Source organism: Pongo abelii, chromosome 12 (genome assembly GCF_028885655.2).
Source record: "Pongo abelii isolate AG06213 chromosome 12, NHGRI_mPonAbe1-v2.0_pri, whole genome shotgun sequence".
In the NCBI taxonomy this organism is placed as follows: Eukaryota; Metazoa; Chordata; class Mammalia; order Primates; family Hominidae; genus Pongo; species Pongo abelii.
In genome coordinates this window covers 57603833-57623032 of record NC_071997.2, presented here as the reverse complement: position 1 = coordinate 57623032, position 19200 = coordinate 57603833, and the positions used below count along the sequence as shown (strand labels likewise).

The following is a 19200-nucleotide window of genomic DNA, read 5'->3' as shown; positions in this document are numbered from 1 at the left end:
CAGGGAGGGGGCTACCATCTCTGCTGTCTGTGCCTTCCAACCACAAGACGTTCGGACAGTGCTGAATGGTCCCTTCAGAGAACTAAAACATGACTGCAACAGAGGACTGCCTGTCGTGGACAATGATGTGCCCCAGCCCAGACCTGGAGAGGTGAGGGTGCAGATCTTCATTCTAGGCCTGAAGTAAAGAGCTGCTATTAAGGCAAGAGCCCCACTAAGCATCACTGGCATGTCCTGTTCCTGGGAAACTTTGTCACCAGCGCTGTATTTCCTCTAGTGCATCACCAACAACATGAAGCTCCGGCACTTTGGCTCATCTCTCTCCCTGCCTGACCGCGTACTCACCTTCATCCGGGACCACCCACTCATGGACAGGCCAGTGTTTCCAGCTGATGGCCACCCCCTGCTGGTCACTACAGATACAGCCTATCTCAGAGTCGTGGCCCACAGGGTGACCAGCCTCTCAGGGAAAGAGTATGATGTGCTCTACCTGGGGACAGGTATATTTAGTGGTCAAGCAGGTTGCCTACCTAGTGCATACACATTCTCATTACAGAGAGGGTACTGTAATACATATAGGTCTGAGTCCCAGGCACAGGGGCAATTATGTAATTATTCTTGTTCCTTTCCTGTCCCCTAGAGGATGGACACCTCCACCGAGCAGTGCGGATCGGAGCTCAGCTCAGTGTTCTTGAAGATCTGGCCTTATTCCCAGAGCCACAGCCAGTTGAGAACATGAAATTGTACCAGGTGAGTTGTAGATTTTGGAGAGTCTATTGGGGAGACATCTGAGTCCAGAGCCAGTTTGTGACCCTGAGGTCTGGGAGATCCAGTGTATTCCCCTTCCCCACTCCCTTTTTGTAGAGCTGGCTCCTGGTTGGCTCCCGTACTGAGGTGACACAAGTGAATACAACCAACTGTGGCCGTCTCCAGAGCTGCTCAGAGTGCATCCTGGCCCAGGACCCAGTCTGTGCCTGGAGCTTCCGGCTGGATGAGTGTGTGGCCCATGTCGGGGAGCACCAAGGGTGAGTGTAGCTGCCTGGATTTCTTGCTTACTGTGCCAGGGCTCTGTCCCATCCATATGTCTATGTTTCTCATCTGTTAATGCTGCCCTGCTGGAGGCTGTTTTCTTTTTCTGTCTGTTAGTGTCTACATCACTCGTGTGTCCTTCTGTCAGTCCATACTAGCTCATCTGTTTGTCTGTTTAGTGCTACCTCATCAATGTCCTTGTCTCTCTGCTGGACCTGCCTTAACCTGACAGTGTGCCATCTCTACTGGATGCTTCTTAGCTTTCATCTTACGAGAGCTCTTGGAAGTGTTTTCATAGTTGTCCACTCCCTCTTTCCTTGAAATACTTTCCTCTTGCTCTCTATGACTGCATTCTTTGGTCTCCATTACTTTCCTATCCAACTACTGAATGTTGATATTCCTCAGGGTTCAGTTCTGGACCCATTCTCTTCACACTTTCATGCTCTCTCTAGGCAGTTTCATTCTCGTTACTTTCAATACCATCTGAGTGCTAATGACAACCACAAATATATCTAGTTGAGCTGTGGAACTCCCCATCCGACTGTCTACTTGATATTCCCTTGGCTGCTTCATAAGCAACTCAAACTTAGCAAGTCAGAGTATGCACTGTTGTTTCCTCTTTCTCTCACATTCTCCTTCTCTGGTTTTCCTCATTCCAGTAAAGGGACCTCCATGCATCCAGTTGCTCAAGCCAGAAATTGCCCACATTGTATTATGATTTGTACTGATTCTAGCACCCAAATGTCCTTAGTCCACCCTCTTCTGTCCACCTCTACTGCTACCACTCTAGTCCAAGCCATCATCGCTTCTTAACTGGACTACTCTAATAACCTAATTGGTCTTCTTTTGACCATTTTGGGCTCCTACCATCCATTTTCCATTTAGCAGCTTAAAAGCATATGTCACATTGAAGCAAATCCCTGACATCATATCATATTCATCTTAAATATTTCAATATGTATCTCTACTAGATAAGGAGTTTTTTTTTTTTTTTTTTTTTTGATATGGAGTCTCACTCTCTCGCCCAGGCTAGGGTACAGTGACGCCATCTCGGCTCACTGCAACCTCTGCCTCCCTTATTCAAGCGATTCTCCTGCCTCAGCCTCCCGAATAGCTGGGATTACAGGTGCCTGCCACCACGCCCGGCTGATTTTTGTATTTTTGGTAGAGACGAGGTTTCACTACATTGGCCAGGCTGGTCTGGAATTCCTGACCTCAAGCAATCCACCTGCCTTGGCCTCCCAAAGTGCTGGGATTACAGGTGTGAGCCACTGCGCCCAGCCCAGGACTCTTAAAAACATTTTATTGTGGGAAAGTTCAATCATATCCAAAAGTAGAGAGAATTGTATAATGAATTTCCATGCATCTATCCCTCAGCTTCAACAACCATCAGCTCCTGGTCAATCTTGCCTCATCAGTACATTTACTCATTCCCAACTACTTTGAAGCAAATCCTGGACATCATTTCACTTCATCCATAAATCTTTCCGTATCTCTAACATACAAGGGCTTTAAAAAAAAACCATATTACCATTATATACCAAAAACTTACTTTCTTAATGTCATCAAATATCCAGTCAGTGTTCTGATTGTTGCATATATTTTTAAAAGTTTATGTCAGTATCCAAATAATGCTTATTAATTGTAATTGGTTGATATGTTTCTTAAGTGTCTTTTAATTGTTGAAATCTTCCGGTAAAGTATTTTTAATCACTTGATTCGAAAGTGTTTTTGCAAACTGACCTTGAGATTTCCTATTTTGAAGTCCAGTTAATTTATAGCATATTTGTATACTACAGAACCTCAAGTATATACAAAACCCAGAATATTACAAAACCCCATGGCTACAAATTCTGCAGAGGTAAAAGTACTTGTCTTTTGGAATAAAACAGATTAATTCACACATGTCAAAACAGAGTGAAATGTTTAAAATGGTAACTGATCTGTAGGACTAGATATGAAAGAAAAAACTGACATGTAATTAGAATAGTCATAACATTTAATTTTGTTTTTCTGATATTTGTCTTGAATTATAAGTGTAAAATCTTATGCCATCTCTTGATCAGATTCTTGACTTTTTGCCAGTTAGGGATATAAGGTAACTCTTGGATGACAGGCTTGGCCAGCTTGGCATTTTTGGTTAAGAACTTTAACCTGGTCTTTTAGTTTTTTGGGGGAAAACTTTTAAACATCTAAGACAAAAGCAAGGGCTTTATTCTGTCCTTTATTGTTTTAATTTCCATTAAAATAAGAATTCACTGGTCTTAGATATCCTCTATACTTGAGCCTCAAGGATTCCCTTAAGGTATACATGAGTGGAGGGGGGAGGTGGGGAGTGTGGGGTGTGTGTTTATGCCAGTGTTCTGGGTTGTTCTTGTGTACATTGCCCATACCTCAGTTCATCCAAGGGAGAAGAACATAGACTGTGAAGTTCCTGTGGCAACAGCTGTACATGTGGTCTTCCTGTGTTCCCCACTCTCAGCTAGACTAATCAACCTTGGTTTTACCCAAGAAACTTCCATCTATTCATACCAGTCTTGGGAGCTCATTTCAGGGACCTCAATTCATATTGAAGGAGTTCATACTCAGATGAGTCTGTGTTTGATTGAGGCTTTGTGTGTTCAGACCTTTTACCTGAAAAGATTCAGACCTTTTCACTGACAACCCTAGTGTAGGGGTCTCATTGACTTCCCAGCCTCTGGGAGTGGTGCCAGAGAGTTCAGCAGTGAGCAGTCCATCTTGCTATCCTCCATCAGATATAGTCCATCCAAATCCTGGAAGTACCAGGACTGTGCCTGGAGCTTCCGGCTGGATGACCCCAGATCCTTTGAAATAACACATAGGCCAGTATATGTCAACCACTATTGAAGAGTTCCTTTGTAGAGACAAGCAGCTTTTAGGAAACAAGAAGTCACCTCACTGACCCTAAAGGAATTTTGATTAGCTTCTACAGAAAAGGAGTTTGCTCTTTCTCTTAAATAAGAGAAAAAAAAATCCCTATAGTTTTTATCCTTTTTTTTCCTAGAGAAATCTTGTGGTTGTGGAGAACCAGGTTCATTTCTTAGAAGATTCTGTTTCTTTTAAAGTACCTCCACTAAACAGCTTTACAACAGACCTAGTGCAAATTTAGCTATCCATGGTCTGCTAGAAAGATGCATGGAATTTGATATGGCAAATGAAATGTCATGAGTAATATTAAGAGGTATTGGGGAAAAATTTGGTGATGCGGAGAAACTTGACTGATAATTTCTGGAGTGATTTCTGGGATGATGGGAGATATATTGAATGAGGGAGTCTTCAGTAATACTGAGGAGGGTTGAAGGGAATGTTGACACTGGATTTACCAAGCATTCTCTTCTTTATAGGTTGGTCCAAGACATAGAGTCAGCAGATGTCTCCTCTTTGTGTCCTAAAGAGCCTGGAGGTCTGTATGGTCTGTATGAATTAGGGAAATGTGGGTGGAGTGGATGGAAAGGGGCTAGAGAGCTGTTCATTTTGGAACCATTCTAAACCTTGGATCCTGGAAGATGTGGCAGCCAGGAACCTCGGGCCTCAGCCTCTTTAGTAATCCCCTTTTTAGCTTAGTCTCCATAGCCCCTTTTCATGTCTGACATCACCCCACACTTTTCTTCATCACACCTCCAGCCTTTAGCCTCATCTCCTTTTGTGCCTTTGCTGTCTCTCGCAGAACGTCCAGTAGTGTTTGAAGTTCCTGTGGCTACAGCTGCGCATGTGGTCTTGCCATGTTCTTCAAGCTCAGCATGGGCATCCTGTGTGTGGCACCAGCCCAGTGGAGTGACTGCACTCACCCCCCGGCGGGATGGACTGGAGGTGGTGGTGACCCCAGGGGCCATGGGCGCTTATGCCTGTGAATGTCAGGAGGGTGGGGCAGCCCGTGTGGTAGCAGCTTACAGCTTGGTATGGGGCAGCCAGCGAGATGTTCCGAGCCGGGCCCACACAGTGGGGGTGGGACTGGCAGGCTTCTTCTTGGGGGTTCTCGCAGCATCCCTGACTCTCATTCTGATTGGTCGGCGTCAGCAGCGACGGCGACAGAGGGAACTTCTGGCTAGAGACAAGGTGGGCTTGGACCTGGGGGCTCCACCTTCTGGGACCACAAGCTACAGCCAAGACCCTCCCTCCCCCTCTCCTGAAGATGAGCGGTTACCGCTGGCCCTGGCCAAGAGGGGCAGTGGCTTTGGTGGATTCTCACCACCCTTCCTGCTTGATCCTTGCCCAAGCCCAGCCCACATTCGGCTAACTGGGGCTCCTCTAGCCACATGTGATGAAACATCCATCTAGAGCTGGGCAAATGACCACTAGTGTATAAGTGATCACTGGAACGGAGTAACCACTGAGATGCTGGGGGTCACTGGGCCTGGAAGACCATCCCAGCCTCTGAGTTCTCTTTGAGTATGAGTCATTACTTGGACTTTAGTATCTGTTCTCTCTGAGCTTGGATGGGCTTGGGGCCAGACCTTTGCCTGATTCCTGATTCCCATGAGAAATCAGAACTGCTTTCTGCAGCAAATCAGGGCTTCCCCCTAACATCTGAACCCCTGTAACCCTTCATCCCTGGCCCCCTATCTTGGGCCCATTAGTTTTGGGGATGGGGCACAGGGCATAGTTACGACTTTGCTTTCTGGTTGGAGCCTGGCCGGAAGGAAGAGCCCTGGAGGTGGTTGGGGCCAAATGTGCACTGAGTCCTTGGGGTGGTTCTGCTTATTCTTCACGTTTATCTGAATCTGTGGGGAGTGCATGATCCCCATGTTGCAACATGGAGTCTCTGCCCTGAGATCTTCCCCATCTCAGTTTCCCTTCCATGAAAGAGTACATGTAAATACATGGTGTTCATAGGAGACCTGGCCACATGTGCATGAATGACTGGGACGATGCTTAGGAATATTTATGAGGGATGGGGAGGGAGAAGATTGGAATGGGGGCGTTGCCTGCAGAACTTTAGACCCTGTAGCCATAGAGGAATTACTTTCCTTTCTAAAAGGAACTGAAACACTGCCCCTCTCCCCATTGCCCCACAACCTTACTCTAAATTTGAGTAGAGAAAAGCTCCTAAAGTGACCTTCTGGGTGGGAAGTACACATGACCCCATCCTTTTCTTTGTTTTTACCCTCTGGCTGCCACCACTGCCATGTCACAGCTGCTTTCTCTGGCTAGAGTGTAGGCTGTACCCCATTTCCTTGGCTCCCATTAAAAATTAACAACATTCTAATGATTAGGGAACAACAGAAGGGGAACAGTCATAGGATATATGAGCAGTATAAAGATATGTTTGCAATCAGTGACTACTCAGGGTGATACCCTTGCCCTAAAGCAGGAGTCCCCCCTACCTGGGGTCCATGGACTCCCTGAAATTGTATGCAAAATGTTTTTTGTACATGTGTGTCTGTATGTCTCTGTGGGGAAGTCTTATGGCTTTTGTCAGATTTTCAAGGCTTTAACAAAGTTAAAGGACCACTGTCCTGAGGTTACTGCACTGAGGCCAAGCTAGGATGGCATCATTCTGTGGCAGCTCTCCCTGGCCTGGCCCTGCCTGGAACAGGGTGATTTGCTGGAACGGAGTTACCACTGAGATGCCAGAGGTTGCTGGGTCTGGAAGACTGTTGTGGCCTCTCAGTTCTCTTTGAGTCTGACTGACTTTGGCCAGTCCCTGGACTGGTAGCTGCTGGAGGCCTTCTTGTTTCTCCAGTCCCTGGAAGCTGAGCTCTATGTGTATTTGATGACATTGTCAACTCTTACCAAACGTCAAGACCTCTTCCTGCTTGACCACTCGCACATGGCTCTAGGCTTCTCCTGCTGAGTCCCGGTCTTGGCCTGTGAATGTGCCTCGTTCATCCCTGGTGCTTGAGCCCCTCAAGCTCCAATCAATGATCCAGTCCTTCCCCTTTGAAGTTTTCTGCTCTACTTTCCTTGGCAGCAGCCTGTGAACTACTGAAAAGAGTCCCCTTGGGTTTGGAATTATCAGTGGCTTTGCCACTAATAAATGAGTGATCTTTGGCAACTAACCTAACCTAGGGACGTCAGTTTACTCATCTGTGAAGTGGGGATAATAAAACCTACCTCAGGGTTGCTGCAAGGATTAAATGAGAAAATATGTCAACAATAAAGACCTGTCTGTACCAATAGATGTTGTTATTGCAAAAATGGGCTTGCTATCCATAACCATATAGCTTAACTATATGATAACCATGACATTCATAGGCCGGGCGTGCTGGCTCATGCCTGTAATCCCAGCACTTTGGGAGGCCGAGGCAGGCGGATCACAAGGTCAGGAGATCAAGACCATCCTGGCTAACATGGTGAAACCCTGTCTCTACTAAAATACAAAAAATTAGCCGGGCGCGGTGGTGGGGGCCTGTAGTCCCAGCTACTCGGGAGGCTGAGGCAGGAGAATAGCGTGAACCCGGGAGGTGGAGTTTGCAGTGATCCAAGATCACGCCACTGCACTCCAGCCTGGGCGACAGAGCAAGACTCCATCTCAAGGAAAAAAAAAAAAAAAAAAAAAAGATAACCATGACAGTCGCAATCATATTAAGCCTCACTCAGTAAAGGACAGTCATTCTTTCACAGATGTCCTGTTCTGGGTCACCTCTGCACAGCTCATAGCTGCTGGTTTCTAGGTTTTGGGAGGCAGATCTATGATTTTTATAATCCTCAGACCTGTCTGACCTTAGTGGCCTGAGATCCCTTTGTATAGAATGGAGAAAGGCTGTGTGTTCTTTGGTTTACCCTCAGCCTATCTTTCAACCCCACTCACTTGAGGTTATGGCCTAGTTCCTCTTTGGGGGAGGAAGGAAGGTGGGGAGATGTCAAAGGGGACTGGGCTTCCTATGGGGAGTGGGAGAGAAGAGTTTTTCAAGGAGGAGGGAGACCAGGGCTCTTATACTCTGAGCCACTATCTGCCTGCTCTAATCACCTAGGGCCAGGCACCAGACAACTAGGGATGGCCTCTTTACCCCAAAGCCTGCTGAAATTACTCAAACTAGCCAATCCTAAGTCGGCCTACCCTGCCTCACTCATTCCTTCCAATGGAAACCACAATAAGCACTCTTGCCCATGTTTTCCCTGCTCCCTCTGCATCCCGACTGACCCTGGTGCTTCCCCATGTGCCCCCTGTATAGTGTGCTTTGCCTCCTGTTTCTAGGAACCTGTGAGTATAAACTTCCTCGATGACAGTCATTTCTGTGTCTGTGTGTCTTACTATACCTTATTAAAACAAACCTGGGTACATTTTTAAGACAGCAGGGATTCTCTGAAGATTAATGATTGAGAAGGATGATTGGACCTGTCTAATCAGGGAGGCTGAGGCCTCAGGCCTTCATTAGGCACGTTGCATGTTTGTCAAGTAAGGGCCATTAATCACCTCACATGGGTTCATCTAAACTCTCTGCCCGCCCAAAACATGAGGACGTGCCACCCATCCTCAGCACTCTCAAGACACACTTAAGTGTGTTTGATGCGTAAGCTCCAATTCCTTCCTCCATAAGAAGAGAGAAGGCAGAAGTGGCCTTCCCCGAGGTGAGGACGGGGATGGGAGTTTTTTCTTTGAGTGATGTAGACCTATGCCCTGCTTCCATGCCACTTCCTCAGATGTGACAGACCTCTGCTGGGATGGAATGTGTGTTTGCTGGAGACAGCTGTGGCATAGAGGATTGTGAGAAAGGGTCCCCATGCTTGGTGTGGAAGGAGGGAGCTGCTCACCCTCTGTATGGGCTGGGATGAGGAGCTTCTCAGCGGCAGTCATAAGAACCAGAGGGTTTTCTGCCCTTTGCTGGGAGCCACATGAGCCCCCTGGATTCATGTGGAATTCTTGGGAGAGGGGTGACCACCCTCAAGATGGCTGAGATCAAATATCTCATCAGATGACTGGACGCTTAGAATCGGGTTAACTTGATTAAATAAATAAATAGAAATAAATAGTTTTTGTACCTATGAGTTTGTGGAGAAAAATTCCTGCCCACTATACTAATGTCAGCATTTCTAAAATGATCTGTCTGGAGCATATGCGTGATGAACCTACCTATAGATAGAGCAGAATAGCTGTAAATGGGGTGGAGTTGAGTGAGCACCAAGTGCCCAAAATGAAGAAAGAGGACCTCCCTCCAACCTTTTGCAGGAGTCATCCCCCTAATGCAACTTCTCCCCACACATATCCACCAAATTAACTTTTTTTTTTTTTTTTTTTTTTTTTTTTTTTTTTACCAGACAAAGCCTATGGTTTCATCATAATAATATAGGTCATCATAGATTGAGATTGCCTTGTAATTCCTAGGTAAACGTCCTTGGAAAAAAGGGAATATGAACCTACAGGATTCCAGTCAACAAAATAAGGTGTCCACATGCTACCTTTACAAAGATTTGTAATACAGCTGTCATTAAGATCTTTGCTAGGTAAGTTCTTATTCTACTTTGGGCATTTATTGTGTTACTAGCCAGGGCAGGCTTTGCTATGATGCAATAACAATCCCACACTCTTAGTGGCTTAAAATATTTGTTACTCATGCGCTATGTCTATCCTTGGTAGTCACTCGGGAACCAAGGCTCAGGGAGGCTCCATCTTGACACAAGTTTCCATGATTGTAGAGAAAGGAAAAGGGAACTTGGCTAACCATAGGTAGGCCCCTAATGTTTTTGTCTAGAAGTAACATGCATGATCACATTTCAATGATCAAAGCAAGCCACGTGACTATGCAAGTTCAAGCAGATGGAGAAGGGCTATTATAGCCTTGTGCTCAGACCACAGTACTAAGCATTTGTGCCTAAAGTATGGCCACAGGGTCAGCGCGGTGGCTCGCATTTGTAATCCCAGCACTTTGGGAGGCCAAGGCAGGCAGATCACTTGAGCCCAGGAGTTCCAGAGCAGCCAGGGCAAAATGATGGAATCCTGTCTCTCAAAAAATACAAAAGTTAGCTCGGGATGGTGGCACATGCCTGTAGTCCCAGCTACTTTAGGAGGCTGAGGCGAGAGGATGGATTAAGCCTGTGAGCCTGGGAGGTGGAGACTGAAGTGAGCCATGATCATGCCACTGCACTCCAGCATGGGTGACAGAGCGAGACCTTGTCTCAAACAAAAACAAAAACAAAAATTATGGCCTCAGACCCTTTTGCTAGGACCAAGAGCTGCTGATGTCCTCTTTGTTTCTTTATTGAAGGGAAACATATACTAAATCTTTGCACTCATAAACTCACTCACCCCTCCTATCGAGCACCTGCTACTTCCTCTCCTTTCTTCCTTCTCCATGGAGTACAGTGAATTTCCTTTTAGAGAAATGGCGACTGGATATTTTAAAAAATACCTGGGTAAGAAGGGCTGTTGAATTAGAGAGGACTCGTGGTGACAGGGTTCAGTAAAAAGAGAAACTTAGTGTCTCACTTAGTAGAAAAGATAAGGAGTAGTTATTCCCCAGGATTGCAAGAAGGGCCTCAGGAACTGAGGCCTTAGCCACTGGAATCAGTGTTAATGCCACCAGGATTATTTTTCTTCCATTAGTCTGTCATCTCTGCATGTTCTGCTTGCTGGAAATGGACATATTCCTAGAACTAGGAAAGACGGTTGCCATCTTTCCTTCACATTCTCTTAGCTCTGTATGTTAGAGACAAGACTTCATCTTTAGCTCCAATCCAGGAATCCCAGGGAAGGACTCTGATTGGCTCAGCTTAGATCACATGCCCACACTATACCAATGACTGTGTGCAAGGAAATGGATACTATGATTGGTCAGGCCTGAGTCAAGTCCGTGCCCAGGGAGGTCAGGATTAAATTGTCAGAAAGAGGGACATGGTTAAGTTGGCTGGGCAAATAAAAACCACAATTACTGTAATTTACTATAGCTGTCTTAGAGTTAGATATAGACTGTGACCTTTGAAAACTAAATAAGATTGGAGAAAATTTTTGCAACCTATCCATCTGACAAAGGGCAAATATCTAGGATCTACAAAGAACTTAAACAAATTTACAAGAAAAAAATAACCCCATCAAAAAGTGAGCAAAGGATATGAACAGACACTTCTCAAAAGAAGACATTTATGCAGCCAACAGACACATGAAAAAATGCTCATCATTACTGGTCATCAGAGAAATGCAAATCAAAACCACAATGAGATACCATCTCACGCCAGTTAGAATGGTGATCATTAAAAAGTCAGGAAACAACAGATGCTGGAGAGGATGTGGAGAAATAGGAATGCTTTTTTTTTTCTTTTTTTTTTTTTGAGACAGAGTCTTGCTCTGTCACCCAGGCAGGAGTGCAGTGTCGTGATCTCAGCTCACTGCAAACTCTGCCTTCCGGGTTCACACCATTCTCCTGGCTTAGCCTCCTGAGTAGCTGGGACTACAGGTGCCTGCCACCACGCCCGGCTAATTTTTTGTATTTTTAGTAGAGACGGGGTTTCACCGTGTTAGTCAGGATGGTCTCGATCTCCTGACCTCGTGATCCGCCCGCCTTGGCCTTCCAAAGTGCTGGGATTACAGGCGTGAGCCACCATGCCCAGCCGAGAAATAGGAACATTTGTACACTGTTAGTGGGAGTGTAAATTAGTTCAACCATTGTGGAAGACAGTGTAGGGATTCCTCAAGGATCTAGAACTAGAAATACCATTTGACCCAGCCGTCCCATTACTGGGTATATACCCAAAGGATTATAAATCATGCTACTGTAAAGACACATGCACACGTATGTTTATTGTGGCACTATTCACAATAGCAAAGACTTAGAACCAACCCAAATGTCCATCAGTGATAGACTGGATTGAGAAAATGTGGCACATATACATCATGGAATACTGTGCAGCCATAAAAAGGATGAGTTCATGTCCTTTGCAGAGACATGGATGAAGCTGGAAACCATCATTCTGAGCAAACTGTCACAAGGACAGAAAACCAAACACTGCATGTTCTCACTCATAAGTGAGAGTTGAACAGTGAGAACACATGGACACAGGGCGGGGAACATCACACACTGGGTCCTGTTGGGGGGTGGGGGGCTGAGGATGGAATAACATTAGGAGAAATACCTAATGTAAAAATGACGAGTTGATGGGTGCAGCAAACCAACATGTACCCTAGAACTTAAAGTATAATTAAAAAAAAAGAAGAAGAAAAGAAAACTAAATAAGATAATGTTGTTCCTTCCAAATGAAACCCTTCCTATCACTTCCCGTTACAATTAGAATGAAATCCAAATCCTCTGTTCTGATTTACAGAGCCTTACATGTTAGGACCTCTGTCCATCTATCTAAACTATTTTTACTTTCCTCTCACTCAGGAGCAACAGCCACACCGACCTTCATTCAGCTTTCTAGATACACCAAGCTTGTTCCCAACTAGGAGGAACTAGTTGTTTCCCCTGATCTTTGCAAGTCCTTCTGGTCAGTCAGGCTTTATCTTAAGCATTGCCTCCATAAAGAGGCCCACCCTGATTACTCTGTATAAAGTAGCTCCCAGTTACTTCCTATCACATCCTCCTATTTTAATTCTCAGCATAGCATATCATCAATTTGTATTTTCTTGTTTGCTTATTTTAATTATTTTCCTTCTTGTCAGATTGCAAACTCCATGAAAGCCTGGACTATGGCTTTTTTGTTCACTGTTGTATCCCCAATGCTTAGAACAGTAAACAGTGCCTGACACATAGTAGATGCTCAATATTTATTGAGTGAATGAATATAGCCATTGCCTAGCTGACCCACTGGGTAATGGAAAGAATGCAGGTCCTGCTGAGAGGCCAACACCATCCACTGGTCAGTACTCTTATAGGAGGCCACTTTGCTCCCAGCTCCTGTGGTTCTGCAGTACCAAGTGGCAGCCCCTGGGATCCTCTGCTCATAGGCTTATGGTTTTCAAGGGATAGCTTTAGGGTGTCCTTCTCCTAGACCTCAAACGACTTCTCCCTGTCTGTGTTCCGAACTCCATCCTGGACCCTTCTTTGCTTTGGGTCCACAGGTAGGTCCTCTCTGCTCTTTCTTTCAGAGTGAAAGAATCAAAGTATCCCTGGAAGGCACAATACCACTTTGCAAGCATAAATTCCCTAATCATAGTTGCCCTTAATAATAATGCCCTAAAATATAATCATGTGCTAGATATGATGTGGGCATTGAGCTAAACATTTTTTACATCAAACTCAATCTCAGAAAGACTGGTGTTGTTAGCCACATTGTTGGCCAGTGAAACTGAGGCTCGAAGGAGAAATAACTTGCTCAGGTCATACAGTTAGTTTGTAGCTGAGTTGTGACTAAAACCCAGTTCTCTCGGATTCCAAAGCTTGTGCTCAGAATCCCTGCAGTGTACAAAGTACCCAAATAGTGCCCATTAGAGATCAACTTCCAAGAACTGGGTCTTGCCTTCCTAGAGTGGAGTGGTGTTTCCTCCTTCACTCATTGTTCATTTCATATATATAAAACAGAACATGATCATATTTCAATACGTAACTTCTGTACAACCAAAAATTAAAACACCACAGTAAAATAAATGAGAAAAACATGGTATTTCATTTGCAATACTTGAAAAAATGTTAACATTCTTAATCGTAAATGAGCTCTTAGAAATCAGTAACAAAGAGACTAACATTACAAGGGAAATGAAAATAAAAGAAACAGAGGAAAATGAAATAACACAAATGGTTAATAAGGTGATATGAAGATGATGTAGCTTAACATTAATAGATGAAAAAGCAATTTCTTTGTAATATTACATTATCAATGATCACAAATACAGAAATCTAACATTTGTATAGAATTTTAGGAAATAGGGAACTCTTAAACACTGGGAAAATTTACTCCAGTTTTGGGAAATTTAGTCAAAATTTAGATCTTGTATATACTTTGCCCTGGCAGTTCCAATCTGTAGGAATTATTCCAACAGAGTAGTTGGACAAATTGAATTTTATGTATAAGTATGTTTCTTACATAGAAAATCTATAGCTAATTTATCACCTCCAACTACTTATGTATCAATTAATTTTAAAAAAATAGATTGGGGAGTGTTCATTAAATATTAATTTAGGTCTATTTAGGTCAGATTCTGGGCTAGATTCTGGAGACACAAAAGTGAATAAGACATAGTCCCTGTCCCCTTAAAGCTCATAATTCAAGGATAGGCAGATGAGTAAGCAGACAGCAACACACTTTGAAAGGCGCTATTGTTAAGCTGTGTTCCAAATCTGAGGAACCCAAAGATACCTCATTCTACTGACCTCTCTTCTTAACTAGCAGCTTGAGAAACAGGTTTGGGATGCCAATGAAAGCATTCGTACCACCTAACCAGACTCCCCCGAAGCTACTGAGACAGTCTAATGTAGTGTAGTCTAGTGAGACATATACATGCCTCATTTTGTCTTTTGTGTGTATCAAATTTTACATAATAAAACACTTTAAAATAAGATGTTTTTTCTGTCTATGGAACCAGAAAAAAACAAGAAAAAAAGGTTGGTGACCTTGTCAAGGATTTGTGGAGAGTGGGCATTCTATACTATTGTTGGAAATGAAATTAGTACACACTCTATGGAGGGCATTCTGGTAATATCTATTGAAAACTTTAAAGTGTATATATCATTTGATCCAGTAATTACACTTTTAGAAATTTATTTTAAGGAAATAGCAGTATAAGTGTGCAAAGACATACTTCTAAAGATTTTTATTTTTATATTAATTATAAGCCTAAAATGTTGGGAAAAAATCAATTATTCAACAAGTGAAATTTGGTTAAATAAGCTTCAGTATTGACATGAAAAAATGTCCACATTGTTAAGCAAAAAAGGAGGAAACAATAAGAAAGAGAAAAGTGGTCCCTGACAGATAGGAGCTGGCCTGGCACTTACAGCCAGGCCTCGGTGTTTTCCTATTGAACATAAAGGATTTCATAGAACACCAACATCAGACAAGGACACTCCGTGCTGATGATGAAGAAAAAAATGAGATCACTCTATAATCATGTCTCAACACAGGCAAAACAAGAACATTGTCCAGACCACAAAATGACCGAGCAGCCTCCAGTCCTGGCTAATAGGAATGACTGCTGCTTCTTTACAAGTTCTTCATTGGCTTTAGCCTTGCAGCAGTCTTCCCTCCTTCCGGATGAGAGTTATTAAGATACCCACACACAGAATTACCCTGCTTCCTTAAACCCTTCTGCAAACCCCCTAGCACAAGCCTGAGTCCCATAATAAGTTCTTTCTAACACCCTCTTACTGAAACACCCCACAGTTCCCCATGCCATGCATTCTCCCCCAGAGCAAAGAGTAATAACCCCAACTTGCTTGACTACAGGTGTGTTCCCAGTGATCTTTGGCTGGACAGCAATGACAACCAGTACTATCTTATAATCATTTGTAATAGATAATGTATTTCCACTGTTATAAAATTGTGTGGCATAGCACACAACAAACTGTTAGCAATGGTCACCCCTGATGAGGGGTTTTACTTTTCATTTACTGTCTTATTTATTTTTATTTTTTACAATGTGCATGAATTGAGATAGAAGGAGGAGGACGACGAAGAGGTGGGGAAGGAGAATAAGTGAAGGAAAAAAATGGAAGAATGAAGAGAAATGAAGATGGCAGTGGCAGCAGCACTAAGACATGTTTGATAATGATGTTATTAGAGGATCTTTATGTTCTTTAAATATCTATAATTAATATGCATTACACTTGAATATGAAAAACAACAGTTATTTTTAAATGAAAGGAGATTGTGATTTTTCCAGAGAAATACAATATGACTATTCCTAATTTTTTATTTTTGCAGTAGTGAAGTAGGGATCTCATGCCCGACTAACATTGAACACAAGTTTGAAGACTTTTGGTTTTCTAGGTCCATTGCAGTATAGTTAGATGCAGTAGGTGTCACTTTTTCCCCAAGAATAGCCTGTTGCTAATGCTGGTGGAAGTCCGCTCTGAGCTGTGCCCAGTTCTGTCAATTATCTGTCTTCAAGATTTGCCTAATCTCTAACCTTTGAGTAATGTGTACTTGTAGTTTTCCTTCCCTCTGTAATTTAGATCCATGATCCAATCTAGATAAGGGAAATTACTACACATTCTTTATTCCTTTCTGTAGAACTTTCACATAGCCATCCTATTAGATTTTCATGGTCATCCAAAGTGCTTCAGGCAGGTATTATTGGCTTCATTTTAGGGATGAGGAAGGTGAAGTTCATCAGAAAACTGAAGTCATTAACAATTAATTGGTCAAGGTTTCTTTCCCCTCCATTAGCTAATTCAAGAAACAAGGATATAGGCAGCAAATAAAGCACAATTTGTGCTTTAAATATATGAATATATATTTACTGTTGTAAATATATCAACTGTAAAAATACATTCCCATCAGTTTCTGAGAACTACAGTACAAATTATGAGAACTGACCATGCTGCTCGTGTACTGTGATTATGCTAAAGCTTCCGGGGATACATTACATGGGGGAGCCCTCTCAACTTTGGACAAGGTATGCAGCCTTCAGAGGTCTGGGAGTTGTTCGGAAACACCTAGGCATCCTCGGGGAACATGCTGAAGGTGACTCATGTTTGCATGTGTGTGACTTGGGGTTACGTTATAAACATGAGGTTTTGTGCCGAGTGGTAATATCAGATGCAAAGGACTGTTTGCTCCCTCTTTTGGAGGTCTCATACTTTTCCAAACCTTGCATATTATCAATTATCAGGCAATCATTTCCTGAGGCCTGCCACATAGCTGCTGCTTTCCTTTTCCTAGTTTGCTTTTCCTAAAACGTTTTGGAGTTAGAAATCAAATAACCAAGCTAGGTGGAAATGAGTATAACGTAAAGTTTTCCCAGGTTCAAAGTAACTATTTGAAGGCATTTGTATTTGTGCATTAATTCCTGGTTCATAACTAAATTATGGAAAGGAGACACTGACTGATAGGAAGCTGGTTCTGGATAGATGAGGGATGATTATGCCAATATTTTTCAGAGTCCCAAGATGATCAAGGCCAGCTTTGATCTCAGTCTATGAGTCACGCTGGACGTATATATGGCTCGGTCACTCCGTTGCTGCAGCCATCGGAATGCTCCTGTCTGGGGTGATGGTGTCCAGCCTTACGGAGTGGGCCTGACCACCCTCCGATGGTGTGGTGGGCACTGGGCCAGGAGGGAAGCTGGTGGGGTGTGGGGCAAGTACCAGGCAAAAGAAGTACCAGGCTCTGGGGGCAGACTGCTGGATTATGACTCAAGTTGACGCAGGAAGATAACAAATCCAGTCCTCTCTCCAGAGGAATTGAGACCTGGGAGTGGCCTTCTCACAACTTCAGGGTGCAGGGTGGAGAATAAGTAAGGATCAGATGCACCACACATACGAGCAGCTTGTGCCAGGCAATGTGCCTAAGATGAGGTGGGGAAAGGCAGACACAGGGTTCATAAAATGTGGCCAACAGAAACGAGGTAGCAGAATCCACCCAACTAGCCGTCTGAAATACAAGGCAGGGACCCAGGGGAGGAAACACATATGAGGGACATTTAAGATCCCAAGAGACCTGGGATGAGGTGACAGGACCTGGTATGCTCTGCCTATGACCTTCAGCCCCATTGTGGGGCTGAGAAGCCTGGCATTTGGAGGCTTCAGACTGCCACAGGGATCTCCAAATTCACCCACTGGGGAGGCAAAGGCTTCTGTTGGATGTGTTGCAAGGAGGAGCCCTCTTCACTCAGGCAAGGTGGGCAGGCTTTAGAGGGCTGGGAGTTCTTTGCAAACAGCTAGGATAGGGCTAGGACTGGGTATGGGTACTGAGGACAGGGGCCATGGTTACCTGGGAAATCAAGCCCAGAGTAAGCTTTTTTGGAACCCACAGATCTGAGGCTTCTGTTCAGAGGGGCAGGAACCAGGCAGAGCAGACCAGCTTGGTTTTTCACAAAGGTGGGAGTGAGTTGGAAAGTGGCCTTAGGTCACAAACACTAACCACTTTAAGAGAAATGCAGCTCATCCCACTGATCTTGAAATGAGTTTTGCATGTGCACACATGAATGTGTTTATTTGTGGGTGAAAGAAATTTATCTAAAAAATTACATACATATGCTTGTAATAAAGCATTTAGGACATGCTGAAAAGTACATAAAAATAAGAATCACTTCAAAACCCATAGGCCAGAGATACAATCTCTAAATATATTTTGGTGGATTTCCTTTCAGACTTTTCTCTATGTATATATTCAACATAGGGATATAAATAGATATTTTAAATAAACACAGTATGATACTATTTTGTAAACTGCTTCTTCCATTTGATACTATATCTTGGGTACTTTTCCACAATAAAATGTTATTCTATATCATCATCCTGCATAGGATTCTATTGCTTGATATTTCTTATTTTAACTAACCTTCCATTGATTAACATCACATCATTTGAAAATAATACATTTGTTTCTTTCTTCTCTTTCTTATTTCAGCATGTTGGCTGGAACTTCCAGAACTGGCCCAGATAGAACTCATTCTTGACTTGAACCTGATTTTATAGCAGTGCCTTTAGTATTTCAGCACTGTTTTTCACGCTTCCTCTTGGTTTTTAATAGGTTTGTAATAGAGAGGGAGTCTTTGCGTTACCTCTAACACTAACAGAGTTTTATATTTTTCTTTTAAGAGGATAGGATGGATGTTGAATTATATCAAATATCTTCCTAAGCAGCCAGTAAGATGATGGTATAGTTTTTCTCCTTTAGCCTGTGAATGTCCTAGTGCTGAAGCTGCATTGGTTCCAAAGGTCAGCCCTGTGTTAGTGGTTTCGCAGATCGGGAAGGGGAAGTTGCTGCTTTTGAAAATATTGCAGAAAAGATAGCATGCTTTATAACCTGTGCTACACCTGCTCTTTTTAACCGTAAATCAAGGAAATCGTCCTCTATCAGTTAATAGGGTGTTTCCTCATTTTTTTTTATAGCTACAGTGTTCCTTTGTGTGGTTGTGTCATAGTTTGTTTATTCAACCAGTTCCCTAGTGATAGATATTTGAGGTGTTTCCAGTCTTCTGCTACAGTAAGCAACCCCATAAATCCATTATTTTGTAGGTGTGTGGATATACTTTAAAGTAAATTCTCAGAAATGGGACTGCTGTGTTAGAATGAACCGGGAAGCTTTCAGCCTTTTAGAGATAGATTACTAACAGATAAACTCTGATAGACTCAGGTAAACAGAGTTTAGACAACTTGGCTATAATATATTCCT

At 43.3% G+C, this 19200-nt stretch overlaps 1 protein-coding gene across 4 annotated transcripts in view; it reads left to right on the top strand.

Moving 5' to 3' along the window:
- SEMA4F (ssemaphorin 4F) overlaps positions 1 to 18312 on the top strand; it is a 38963-nt gene extending 20651 nt beyond the window's left edge. For 2 of the 4 annotated variants that reach the window (XM_063713585.1, XM_024242734.3), the window contains 7 exons: positions 4 to 151; positions 278 to 500; positions 641 to 750; positions 865 to 1025; positions 4395 to 4453; positions 9317 to 9435; positions 15518 to 18312. In XM_063713585.1, coding sequence (XP_063569655.1) covers positions 4 to 151; positions 278 to 500; positions 641 to 750; positions 865 to 1025; positions 4395 to 4453; positions 9317 to 9408 — 793 coding nt within the window. In that variant the 3' untranslated portion in view covers positions 9409 to 9435; positions 15518 to 18312. Of the gene's footprint in view, positions 1 to 3; positions 152 to 277; positions 501 to 640; positions 751 to 864; positions 1026 to 4394; positions 4454 to 4717; positions 7172 to 9316; positions 9436 to 15517 lie in introns of those variants that run through there. The other 2 variants (XM_024242732.3, XM_024242731.3) reach the window with 1 other exon arrangement.
- Positions 18313 to 19200: the final 888 nt, after the last annotated feature.